Source organism: Chiloscyllium plagiosum, chromosome 11, assembly GCF_004010195.1.
Source record: "Chiloscyllium plagiosum isolate BGI_BamShark_2017 chromosome 11, ASM401019v2, whole genome shotgun sequence".
Taxonomy (NCBI): domain Eukaryota; kingdom Metazoa; phylum Chordata; class Chondrichthyes; order Orectolobiformes; family Hemiscylliidae; genus Chiloscyllium; species Chiloscyllium plagiosum.
The window spans coordinates 84259830-84272963 of NC_057720.1; the positions used below are offsets into that span (position 1 = coordinate 84259830).

The following is a 13134-nucleotide window of genomic DNA, read 5'->3' on the forward strand; positions in this document are numbered from 1 at the left end:
GGTACTTAGATGTTATTAAATGTGAGGCTTGATTCATGTCATGGGAACAGAAATGGATCCATGCCAGTTTGCCTGAGCTTGCTAAAAGTTTAAGTTTCAGTCTCTAAAATGAAGTTAGTGCAAATTACAAGGCCCATTTCAACAGTGCACGGGACAGTTCATATATGGGTCAGAAGGAACACATTAACTGACATAACGCAAGTTCAAGCTTATTATGATTAAATGGGTGAAAATAGGAATTAAGAGTCTCAACAAACTCATTAATAGCCTTGGTTTCAGAGCGCTCCTAAAGAATTTTTACAGTGTCTGCCGAGGTCATAGCGATGTACAGCATGGAAACAGACCCTTCGGTCCAACTCATCCATGCCGACCAAATATCCTAACCTAATCTTGTCCCATTTGCTAGCACTTGGCCCATATCCCTCTAAACACTTCCTATTCATATACCCATCCAGATGCCTTTTATATGCTGTAATTGTCCCAGCCTCCAGCACTTCTCTGGCAGCTCATTCCATACACGCACCACCCTCTGTGTGAAAACGTTGCTCCTTAGGTCCCTTTTAAATCTTTCCCCTCTCACCCTTAACCTATGCCCTCTAGTTCTGGATTCCCCATCCCAGGGAAAAGACCTTGTTTATTTATTCTATGTCTCTTATGATTTTTTAATCTCTCTAAGGTCACCTTTCAGCCTCCAATGCTCCAGGAAAAACAGCCCTAGTCTATTTGGCTTCTCAATATAGCTCAAATCCTCCAACCCTGGCAACATCTTTGTAAATCTTTTATGAACCCTTTCAAGTTTCACAACATCCTTCCGATAGGAGGGAGACCAGAATTGCATGCAATATTCCAAAAGTGGCCTAACCAATGTCGTATAGAGGATATTAATTTTGTTCAGGAAACATCTCACTGTGGCCTCAACTTGTCATGAGGCTGAAAAAGAAAGATAACTCATGTGACATTGCTTCACTTCTTAAGATGCATACTGTTTCACATCAGCATATCACAGTTAGACTTAATGTCTACATCTCACCAACCAAGTCTTCGATTCTACCTATACTATACAAAGTCTAGTAATTAACCAAGAATAATGATTGTACTCCAAGAACATCTGCGATTTTATGCATTCCAATTCTCACCTTCTTTGATATATCTAATCAATTGAAAAGTAACTAATTAGTAAAGTTAGATCACATGGGATTCAAAGTGATCTTGCCAATTGGATACAAAATTGGCTTCATGGCAGCAGACAGAGAGTGATAGTGGAGGGATATTCTTTGGACTGGATGCCTGTGAAGAATGGTGTTCCACATGCGTGGGTGCTGTTTGTCATTTCTATAAATTATTTAGATGAGAATATAGAAAGCTTGGTTAATAGGAGGCTTGCAGATGACACCAAGATTGGTGGTATGGTGGAGAGTGAAGGAGGTTATCTAAGATTACAAAGAAATCTTCATCAAGAGTGGCAGATGGGGTTTAATTTAGATGAATGCGAGGTATTGTATTTGGTAAAACAATGGTCAGACTTGAGACAATTAAAAACAAGCCTTGGGTAGTGTTGTGGAACAGAGGGACCGAGGGATTCAGGTACATAATTCTTTGAAGTTTGCATCACAGATAGATATGTGATGAAGGGCTTATGCCCGAAACATCGATTCTCCTGCTCTTCAGATGCTCCCTGACCTGCTGTGCTTTTCCAGGACCACATTCTCAACTCTGATCTTCAGCATCTGCAATCCTCACTTTCTCCTATCACATGTAGACAGGGTGGTTAAGAAGGTACTGAGCAAGCTTGCCTTCATTGTTCATAACTTTAGTATAGGAGTTGGGATGTTATGTTGAGGTTATACAAGACATTGGTGAGGCTTCTTCTTGAGTACTATGACCAGTTCTGGTCTTCCTGAATTAGGTAGGACATAATTAAGCTGGAGAGGGTTCAGAAAGTTTTACCAGGATGTTGCTGTAAGGGTTTGAATTATAAGGAGAGGCTGGAACTTCTTTCACTGGAGTACAGGAGGTGAGGGGTAACCTTACAGAAGTTTAGAAAATTTATAAAATCATAAGGTGAATGGCAGATGTCTTTTCCCTAGGGTGGGGGATTTCAAGACTGGAGGGCATATTTTTAAGGTGAGAGGAGAAAGTTTTGAAAGGGACATGAGGGGCACTTTTTTTAAACAAAGAGTGGTTCACGCGTGGAAAGAACCTCCAGAGGAAGTGGAAGATGTGAAACGGTTACATTTGAAAGACATTTAGATAACTATGTGAATAAGATATGTTTGAGGGATATAAGGCAAGTGCAGACAGGTGGGACTAGTTCAGTTGAGATTATGGTTGGCATGTTTTCGAGCTGTATAATTCTAAGCAATCAAAATGTAGAATTACTGAATTGTTTAAAATCATTTTTCCACCTACAATGGGTAGGCAATGGCCTAGTAGTATTATTGCGAGATTATTAATCTCGAAACTCAGCAAATGTTCTGGGGGCCTGGGTTCAAACCCCGCCTTAGGAAATGGTGGAATTTGGATTCAATAAAAAGGATCTGGAATTAAGAATGTACTGATCACCATGAAATCATTGCTGATTGTTGGAAAATCCCATCTGGTTCATTAATGTCCTTCAGGAAAGAAAGCTGTCATCCTTACCTGATCTAGCCTATATGTGGCTCCAGATCCAAAGCAATGTGGTTGACTCTCAATTGCCCTCTGAAATGGCCTAGTGAGCCATTCAGTTGTACCAATCACTACAAAGTCTCACAGAAATGAAACTGGATGGATCAATTGGTATTGACCAAGGCACCAGAAAAGACAAAGGCAGAAGCAGCCGTTGTTGACCCTGCAAAGTCCTCCTCACTAACATCTAGGGGCTATGCCAAAATTGGGAGAGTTGTCTCACAGACTAGTCAAGCAACAGCCTGACATCGTCATACTGATGGAATCATACCTTACAGACAATGTCCCAGACATCACCATCACCATCCAAGGATATGTACTGTCCTAGCAAGAGGATAGACCCAGCAGAGGCAGCGCAGTGGTGTACAGTCGGAAAGGAGTCCTCAACATAAGTCTGGACCCCATGAAGTCTTGTGGCTTCAGGTTAAACATGGGCAACGAAACCTCCTGCTGATTACCACGTACCCTCCTCCCTCAGCTAATGGATCGGTACTCCTCCATGTTGAGCAACACTTAGAGGAAGCACTGATAGCAAGGGAACAAATGTACTCTGGGTGGGGGATTACAATGTCCACCATCAGGAGTGGCTTGGCAGCAGTACTACAGATTGTGCTGATTGTGTCCTAAAGGACATAACTGCTAGACTGGGTCGGCGGCAGGTGGTGAGGGAACCAACAAGAGGGAAAATGTACTTGACCTCATCCTTACCAATCTGTCAGCTGCAGATGCACTGTCCATGGCAGTGTTGGTAAGAGTGACCACAGCACAGTCCTTGTGGAGACGAATTCCCGCCTTCACATTAAGAATAACCTCCAATGTGTTGCATTGACACTATCACTGTGCTAAATGGGACAGGCTTCGACCAGATTCACCTGCTTAAGACTGGGCATCCATGAGGTGCTGTGGGCCATCAACAACAACAGACTTTTACTCCAGCACAATCTGTAACCTCGTGGCCCAGCATACCCCCTACTCAACCATTACCATCAAGCCAGGGGATCAACCTTAGCTCAATGGAGAGTATAGGAGGGCATGCCAGAAGCAGCACCAGGCATATCTGAAGATGAGATGTCAACCTGGTGAAGCCACCAAACAGGACTACTTGCATGCCAAACAGGACAAGCAGCAAGTGATAGACAAAGTGATCCCACAACCAACAGATTAGATCGAAAGTCTACAGTCCTGCCACGTCCAGTCACAAATGGTAGTAGACAATTAAACAACTAACTGGAGAAGAAGGCTCCAAAAACATCCCCATCATCAAAGTTGGAAGAGCGCAACACATCAGTGCAAAAGAGCCCAACACATCAGTGCAGCAATCTTCAGCTAGCAGTGCCGAATGGATGATTCATCTTGGCCTCCTCCAGTAGTCCCCAGCATTACAGATACCAGTCTTCAGCCAACGCGACTGACTCCACGTGATATCAAGAAACAGTTCGAGACACTAGGTACTGCAGAGGCTACAGGCCCTGATGACATTAGGCAATTGTACTGAAGTTGCTGCTACCATAGTCAAGCTTTTCAAGTATAGTCTGCACTGATGTATTGCGCTCTTCCAACTTTGATGATGGGGATGTTTTTGGAGCCTTCTCCTCCAGTTAGTTGTTTAATTGTCTACTACCATATGCTCTAGAAGTTGCTGCTACCCTAGCCAAGCTCTTCTAGTATAGTCTAGCTAGTATCCAACCAACAATGTGGAAAATCGCACAAGTACATCCTGTATATAAAAAGGACAAATCCAACCCAGCCCCATCTGTCTACCCTCGATTATCTGTAAAGTGATGGAAGGTGTCGTCAACAGTGCTATCAAGCACCACCTGCTCAGTGACACCCCGTTTGGGTTCCACCAGGGACAGTCAGCTTCAGACTTCATTACAGCCTTAGTTCAAAAATGGACAAAAAAGCTGAATTCGACAGGTGAGGTGAGAGTGACAACCCTTGACATCAACGCTGAACTTGACCGAGTATTGCATCAAGGAGTGCCACCTAAACTGAAATCAATGAGTATGAGGTAGCAAACCCTCCAGTGGTTCGAGTCATACCTGTCACATAGGAAGATAGTCATGATTGTTGGAGGTCAGTCATCTCAACTGGAGTTCTTCAGGGTAGTGTCTTAGGCCCAACCATCTTCAGCCGCTTCATCAACAACCTTCCCTCCGTCATAAGGTACGAAGTGGGGATGTTTGCCGATAATTGCTCAATGTTCAGCACCATTCACAACTCCTCAGATACTGAAACAGTCCATGTTCAAATTCAATAAGATCTGAACAATATCCAGGCTTGGCTGACAAGTGGTAAGTAACATTCACATCACACAAGTGCCAGGCTATGACCATCACAAATGACAGACAATCCAACCACCGCCCCAAGTCATTCAACTGCTTTACCATCACTGACTCCCCCCCCACCAACATCCTAGGGGTTATCATTGACCATAAACTCAACTGGGCTCACCACATAAACACAGTGGCTACAAGAACAGGTCGAAGCCAGTAAGTACCGCAGTGAATAACTCACCTTCTAACTCCTCAAAACCTGTCCACCATCTACAAGGCACAAGTCAGGAGTTTGATGGATCCCCACTTGCCTGGATAACTGCAGCCCCAACAACACTCAAAAAGCTTGACACCATCCAGGACAAAGCAGCCTGTTTGACTGGCACTATATCCACAAACATTCACTTCCTCCACCACTGATGCTCAGCAGTAACAATGTATACTATCTACAAGATGCACTGCAGAAATTCACCAAAGATCCTCAGACAGCACCTTCTAAACCCAAGGCCGCTTCCATTTAGATGGACAAGGGCAGCAGATATATGGGAACACTGCCACCTTCAAGTTCCCCTGCAAGTCACTCACCATTCTGACTTGGAAATAAATACCGTTCCCTCACTGTCGCTGGGTCAAAATCCGAGAATTCCCTCCCTAACGGCATTGTGGGTCAACTCACAGCAGGTGGACTGCAGCGGTTCAAGGCGGCAGCTCAACCACCACTGTCTCAAGGGCAACTAGTGATGGGCAATAATTGCTGGCCAGCGAGCGATGCCCATACCCCACAAAATGAATTTTTAAAAAACCGAAAACATCTATAGCTTTGCCAGTCTCTCAAAATCCAAAAACACTGTTGAGTTTCATTTTTCAAGACTTGAGGAAATCTTGCTTAGATTATTAGCACTTATTATTGCAATGGTGTCGAACTCCTCTATAAATGTGAGGAAAACATGATTTCCAATTGTACTCCCTGGTTTCCCAAGGACGTACTTTCTGCCTATCTCTTAAGAGTTTGAACTTTTCCTGCACTTGCTGACTAAGATACTATTTCGGTTGCCCACCTCAAACTAAATGGTTTGTTGAATACTTAGCTTGTTTACTTGAAAATAAATAACTGTAACATTAAATAAGTTGCACTGCATAAATCACAGGTTGGGCTGCTGTAGCATAGTTCTGGCAAAGGTAGCCCAACCTGAGGAATGAGGGAAAACTGGAATTTGCAATATTTATATGCATAGACTCTTCCTGAAGTCTCGCAAGGGACTATTCATCTGAAAGTTCTGTTTCTTAATCAGTTTAATAAGATACAAAAAACTAACTTGGAGGATGCTCCTGTGTGAAGGCAAACAATTCTTGGAGAACATCCGTTGGCAAGGGGAAATACAGAAAAGGAACCAGAGAGAGGAATGCCAGTAATTTCAAGACCTAGGACTAGTTGCAACTTCCAGAAACACCTACTAAATGACTGGTTGGAGGTTCAGCTCTACAGCTGGGCTCATCAGCCACACAAACACTTACAGAACCCAAGATCAATGACATGGAATTTCCTAGGTGAACAATCATATATGTTGACGAATGATTGCCACTGGCGATGAATAATAAATGTATCAGCAACTTGTGGGAAGTTTCAAATTATACTGTGCAAGTTTTAAGAACTTATGTCCTTTGGTTTCTGCATAATATTTACACTTTAAATAAACTTAACCAAGCAGTCTTAATACAATGCATTAGTCTAACATGTTACATTATCCCTATGAAAGTGATGGGTGAAAACTGCTGGCCTCGCATAATTTTCCAGTGTACAGTATACCATGACAAATGATTCATTATTATCTGTGGGCATGTGAGATGGTGAATGGATCATAGGATGCTCAATCAATTTAAATAGGTTGTCATCAACACAGAAGAGGCACAATGCACAAGAAAAACTTGGAGAGGGGACTTTTCAATGGCACTGCTGGATTAAAATTGCTTGACCTGAACTTATAATGGATCAATTTAAAAAAAAATCATCACTGATGCTGTTGTGCTGAAGTTGGCAACCGAATATAAGTTCAGCACATGCAACTATGCATTACAAACAGTCTAACTAATAATCATTTGCTCATCAGGCAGTAACAACTGATCTTCTCCTCTTTGCTACCCTTGAATAAGAAATCATTAGAGTTTGATCCCAAGAGGTTTTCTTCTAACAGGAATATTGAACTTTAATCTACTTCCTCTGTCTGTTGGAGTTTAGAATTCACCTATACTTTTAGTCCACAATACAGCAAAAGTCAGAATTACATTATTTTTTGAAACAGTGAAACATGATACTTATTTTAAGCTTGCATATAAATTAACATGCAGTATGCATTCCATGTGAAAATCATTTAATTCCCAAACGGCATCTAATGAGCACCAGATTCAAAGGTATAATTGTCTGGAGTGTAAGGGCAATTTGTTTCTGAAATATAGCCAGATAACACTGCAAGGTAAAAACATAGGTGCAATCTTCTAGCAAATATGCTCCCCAGTGAAAAATGTTCTAACTTTCAATAGCACTCTGTTTGGGCTTGTTTACTGATTTTATTTTCCAGGTACTGCTGGTGGCCAGTGTTAAACCACCCACATTCAGCGGTGGATTCAGATGGATAATTCAGGAAAACCTCCCTTTTAGAGGTTTTTTGTATTCTGCATTGCAGGACTAACTATTTATATGGCTTTTGTGGGCCATCTCCACATAGCCAATTCTCTGTCCTTGCTGTGGTAAGGCAGCATTAAAGTAAATGAGTCTTCAGCACAGCCTGAACTAAACTCCCACTTAAAAGAGTTAATGTGTCAATGAGAGGTAGAAGGACCAAAAATCTTCATTTCTACTTATATTTCTACATTTGTATTTCACAATGCAAAAATGAGTTTTATTCTGAATTGCTCACGGTTGAATTAAAACCGCTTTTCCTTAAGAATATACTTAAAAGATGATAAGTTTCTATGTTCTTCATTTCAAACATAATCCTCTGTGGACTATCTGAATCAAAGCTCCAGTGCTGTATCCCTAGAAATAACACTGTTGCCCTTTATCCAATATTCAAGGTCTGCAGTCTAGTCATTAGTCCCCATGGTCCAAGTTTTGTTGCATAATTTTGGCTCAAGAAAATTAATAAAATACAATCAACCCATACTAAATTAAAGAGCCTTTTGCTAGATTTTTCTCTTTTGGGTATTCAATGCATTCCATTGTAAGTACAAGAATGTTCATTTGCCAAAGTGATTTGGCATCTCGTGCTGTCTGGGCAATCACTAGGTAAGTAAGATAAGTAACTGGATAGCTGACATTGTATATGGAATCACATATTAGTGTAAGTTATTGTCTTTTGGAGAGGGAAATTGGAAAATAATGGAGAAATATGCAAAATAAATTTGCTGTCACTAAATGCTTGCTTTTCTTTTTTCAAGTAGTTTTACTTTTGAAGTTTTTGAACTGTCCCATAATTTAGCAGAATTGGACCAAAATACACTTTTTTTTGATAAGATTTCACATTAAGGGAGCATCTCACATATTAGACACTCCGAAGATAATACTGGTTAAAGCTTTACAACTGTAAGTGGGTTCATAAATGCAAAAGTTGTAGTCAGTGAAAAAAGGAATAAGTTGTACCAAACCAAATACCACAAAGTGGCTGAATAGGCCTGATGGGCAGTCTTTATTGGTGTTTCAAAAACATCAGAAGATTTCCAAATTTTGAACAAGAGACTCTTTCTATTTTCACTTTCTGGTGATTCCTTGCCATTAAGGAGCTTGGTGAGTATGTCAGTCTCAACATAGATGGCTGCCACTGTGTGTTTGAGAGTCTCAGTTGTACCAATCCCTTGAGTATTAGCAGGTTAAAGAAATTCCTGGCTCAATCCTCTCTTTTTGCTTTGATTTGGCAAGTTGGGATTTAGAATGAACTCTTTCATTGTGGTCCTTGATTTTGCGCATGTTGTTGCCGAACATTTTGCATATTGAAGTGATCATTAATACCAAAACACACAACAATCTTACGGTGGAATATATTTGACAGACATGCTGAAGTCTGTTAATCTTGTATCTGTCTTTTTTAAATGCATATGTGAGAAAATAAATAATGGGCTAAATGTGTATTTTTCATGATTATTAGCAAGTTAAGGAATTCCCAGTTCTGGATTTTGAGAGTCTTCTAGAAGCTTGGGACCCTTCTTCTGAAGGATCAGTGTTGAATAATGCAAATTTAGGTGCCAATAGTTGGACCGCAAGCTGCATTTTAAAGGAAGATGATGATATAGACTGTTCGCTTCCCTAGGTACAAATTTGGTTGGAACATGACTAAAATATGACTGCAAGGCAGACTTATTTGAGAGTGGAATATCAGCCTCTTAGTGGAAAAAAGTTCTAAACTTGGGACCAATATAATTGGTCGGCCATTTCAGCAATCCTAGTAATGTAGAACATTGCAGAACAGAGCACAAAGGTCATCTTTTCCCTGGAAAGGTGCATCCCAATATTTAAGGTCATGTAAGGAACCTAAAACCCAAGGAGAGCAGGTAAGAGGGCTGTGTTTTGGAAGTGTGAAAAGAGGATTGCATCTTTGGGCATCGCGACCCAAATGAATCCTGCCCCTTCCTTTCTGCCCTTTTTCATCTAGTCCATAAAAACTGGCCTGTCCACTCCTGCCCTATCCACGCGTACACACAGCAGCTATATTATGGTGAGAGCAGTGTATAATCTAACTCACTATTTGCCTAATTGACCTCTAATCATTCCTCAACATAAGATGGATGAGCTGCCAATTTTAGCACCAAAGTGCACCCACCTGGTGTATTGTAGGGATCAGTTTTGGGTAATGTGTAGGAAGGCAGTGAAGTAAATACCCAACCTATTTTGTATCCTCCCAACCAAAAACATACCATAAAGGTGAATTCAAAATCCAGCCCAATATTTTATGCGAGAAATGTTTTTATGAGCATTCTTCTACAGTTACGAGCAATACACCACTTGCTATGGCATTGCGCTGGTAGACTAGGAGGGGATCACATTCTAATCACAACTTGTCCATAACTACTTATCCGTCAATTAAGCATAAATTCAGCAATGAGTTCAACAACTTCAGACCTGATCGCCTTCTGTTTGCTTCATTTTCTCTACTTGTTTCGATTTCTTTCTTTCCGCCATCTTTTGTTTATTTACTTTTTTATCCAATCTCCATTTTCTTGGGCCCTACAGCACTAACACTTTTCAATCATTCAATCTTTCTGGTCTACCACTTTTACATGCCTTGTGTCCTTGTTCAGCCCACACCTTACTTAGAACTATTACATCTCTAGCTTTTCATAGTTCTGATCAAGGCCTGAAGTGTTAATGTTGTTTAGTCCTTTAAAATTGCATTACTTTAAGAGCTTAATAAAGGACCAAAATGTAAATCATAAGGCCAACTGTCACGTGCAGTTGAGCAAAAGCATGCTAGAAGGCAGTTGCATACACAATTATGCTTAACTGCTAGTTGTTGTCTGAATTGTTGTTAAAACTATTTGAAGTTTTTATGTAAATTAAATCCACACTTACTCAGTCTGTGTTACTTACTGATAAGATGAGAAACGGTGACAGTTAACTCTGCTTTTCCGTCTTTCTACGAATGCTGCATAACTTATGAAGTTTTTAATGTCTCCAATGTATTCACTGTGATTGCCCTTGAAGAAAACCAAAGAATAAACAATTCTGATGTGTGCATTACAGCTATCCATCACTAATCTGATCAACAGTGTTACAACATTCATCGTAGGTGGAGAAATCATATAGGATCCAAATCCATCCAACCAGAATGATGATCAAGCCCCAGGTTGCAGGTACCAATCTGATTCACACTGACCATTCAGCCAACTGAGTCTTCTTACCCCTAAAAGGAGGCATGATTGCTTTGTCAACTTCATGTTATAATCTGGAGTTTTGTGTTATGAAGATGTGGGTGTACTGTACATTTAAGTGAGTTAAAAGCTAGCAGAACTACCTGACAGCACCAAGTGTTCTGAACAAGATATAATATAACCTTTTTGTCCAGTAGCTAGGGTAGCTGGTTGCCTGGAAATGACATGGGTTAAACCCTCCTGCTTAATTTAAACCAGCAGCACAGAATAGGTTTACCCCATGCAGTAATCTGTGAAAATTCAAAAGTAAAAATTAACAACTTTATTCCTTATTCCTTAAAGTATAACAGAGAATAATTAACTGACAACTATTTGCAACTTTTTCCTCTAACCTCTCTTTTACTTTCCCTTCTATAATACTAGTCTGATAAAATACTCGATTTAGATTTACCAAAATTCAAATTTTCAAAACCAGCCAGATGTTAAATCTTCTCTTTATATCTTCCTTGGTCTTTTTTTCTACTTCTTAGAGATTTCTGTTTCACAGGTTACTGATCGATAAAGGTACCTTTACGAGAGCTATTCTCCGGGCAGCCTCCATTATCGGTGGCTTGGCAGTTCCCCTCCCAACCGTTCAATTTTCCCTGGTCTTATACCCCCAAAGCATCAGATTTTGTCATTGACTTTTAACATTGTCAACATACTAAATTCAAACTTGACTGGAGTATGGTATTTTTCAGGGTATAGTTTAAACTGGTTGGCCTAATTTGAATCTGTTTGGTCGTTTCCAGGCAACCAGCTACCCTAGCTACTGGACCAAAAGGTTACGTTATATCTTGTTCAGAACACTTGGTGCTGTCAGGTAGTTCTGCTAGCTTTTAACTCTCTTAAAATGTACAGTACACACATCTTCACGACATATGAAAGGTAGAGGCAACAATGTTCTTTCCATCACATGTCTGACGAGTAATCTCTCAAACTGTACTGGTTTCCTTATTAATATATCTTCGTTGGAACTGAAAACTTGGGGTGGACTTTCTGAGTCAGAATCAGGGTGCTACCCACAGTGCCCAAGATCTCCATCTGACCACTGTGTACTGATAACAATTTGGGTGTTCAGACCATCATGGTTTTCCTTTATTTTTCTCACTTCTGGTTTGGAACTGTGAGCTGCAGTTCAGAATCCAACTTGTGGCTTGGACAGCAGCTTCTTTTATAAAGAAAGAACAAATAAAGGTATGTTTATACATGGGAACTGGCCTGGAAAGATAATTGCAGGTTAATTATTGTTCTAAGAACACTGTAGACATCTAATACCAGGATGTATTATGCTTAAGGTCTGGCAATTGTTTGGATGTCGCACTGATCAATCAAGGGGAAACCAATGATGTCCTGCCAGCTACAGAGAGTGTTGAAAAAGAGGAGCTATAGATTTGATTGGGTTTTGACGGGGCTTTTGGTACAAAATACTGTGTGCTTGGAAGCTGCTGGACTGGGAAACTGTGCTTGAGTTTTATTCTCTCTAGTTCTATATTCTGTTAAAAAATTATTGAATGTTCTGGAAAAAAATCTTAATTTATAAGTAAGTAAGTAATATTCCTTGGAGCCTGCTGGAAGCTGTTGCATTGACTGGTGACTCCAGATAGTATTATCATGCATGCAGTACAACACATCATTCAAGGATTCTATTAAATCCAGTATTCAATGTTTATCAAACTGACAAATTTAAAATACTTTTTTTTCAATTTATTCCTTAACTGTGTCTGTTTGTGGGAGATTGAGAGTTATGATTAAAGAAAATTGGGTTTAAATCATAGACATAAATTAGATTACCCGATGTTTAACTTAGCTCTTATAAAGTTATAATATTAAAAATAAATTCTTAATTTCTGTTTAAGCTATGAATTTCCTTTAGAAGCACACCCATTAATTATTTTACATTTTTACTGTTTCTGGTTTCCCATTAGTGTAAAACTAGTTTCCAGTCGAGGTTGAGTTAGGTAAGCATCTGTTCTCATATAAACATGGTGTCTGATAACTTTTATTTTGAAAGACTTGTTAGGTACAACTGGGCAATCTTGAGGATTGTCAAATGTTTTACTTTCATTGTGTTAGTGAGTCTGATTTGGTGTGGCTTGCTATCTCTGTGTAGTTTTCATGGGGTAAAAAAAAATCACAAAAGAGGAATCTGGTTCCCCAAAATGTTTTTTCAAAAACTAAAAGCATTGAGTGGCAGTTAATAAAATGATACTTGCATTTACAAGAACTTACAATATTTTCAATGGGAACTGGCTGTTTGATTTTTGGTGTGATTGGACAGAGAAAAGTAAAA

General features: G+C 40.0%; 1 protein-coding gene across 4 annotated transcripts in view; it reads right to left on the reverse strand.

Annotated features, from left to right (window-relative positions):
- Positions 1-13134, reverse strand: part of ralgps2 (Ral GEF with PH domain and SH3 binding motif 2) — a 519857-nt gene that overhangs the window by 33634 nt on the left and 473089 nt on the right. For all 4 annotated transcript variants that reach the window (XM_043699973.1, XM_043699970.1, XM_043699971.1 and 1 more), the window contains one exon: positions 10522-10628. In XM_043699973.1, the coding sequence (XP_043555908.1) occupies positions 10522-10628 (107 nt within the window). The remainder of the gene's footprint in view (positions 1-10521; positions 10629-13134) is intronic.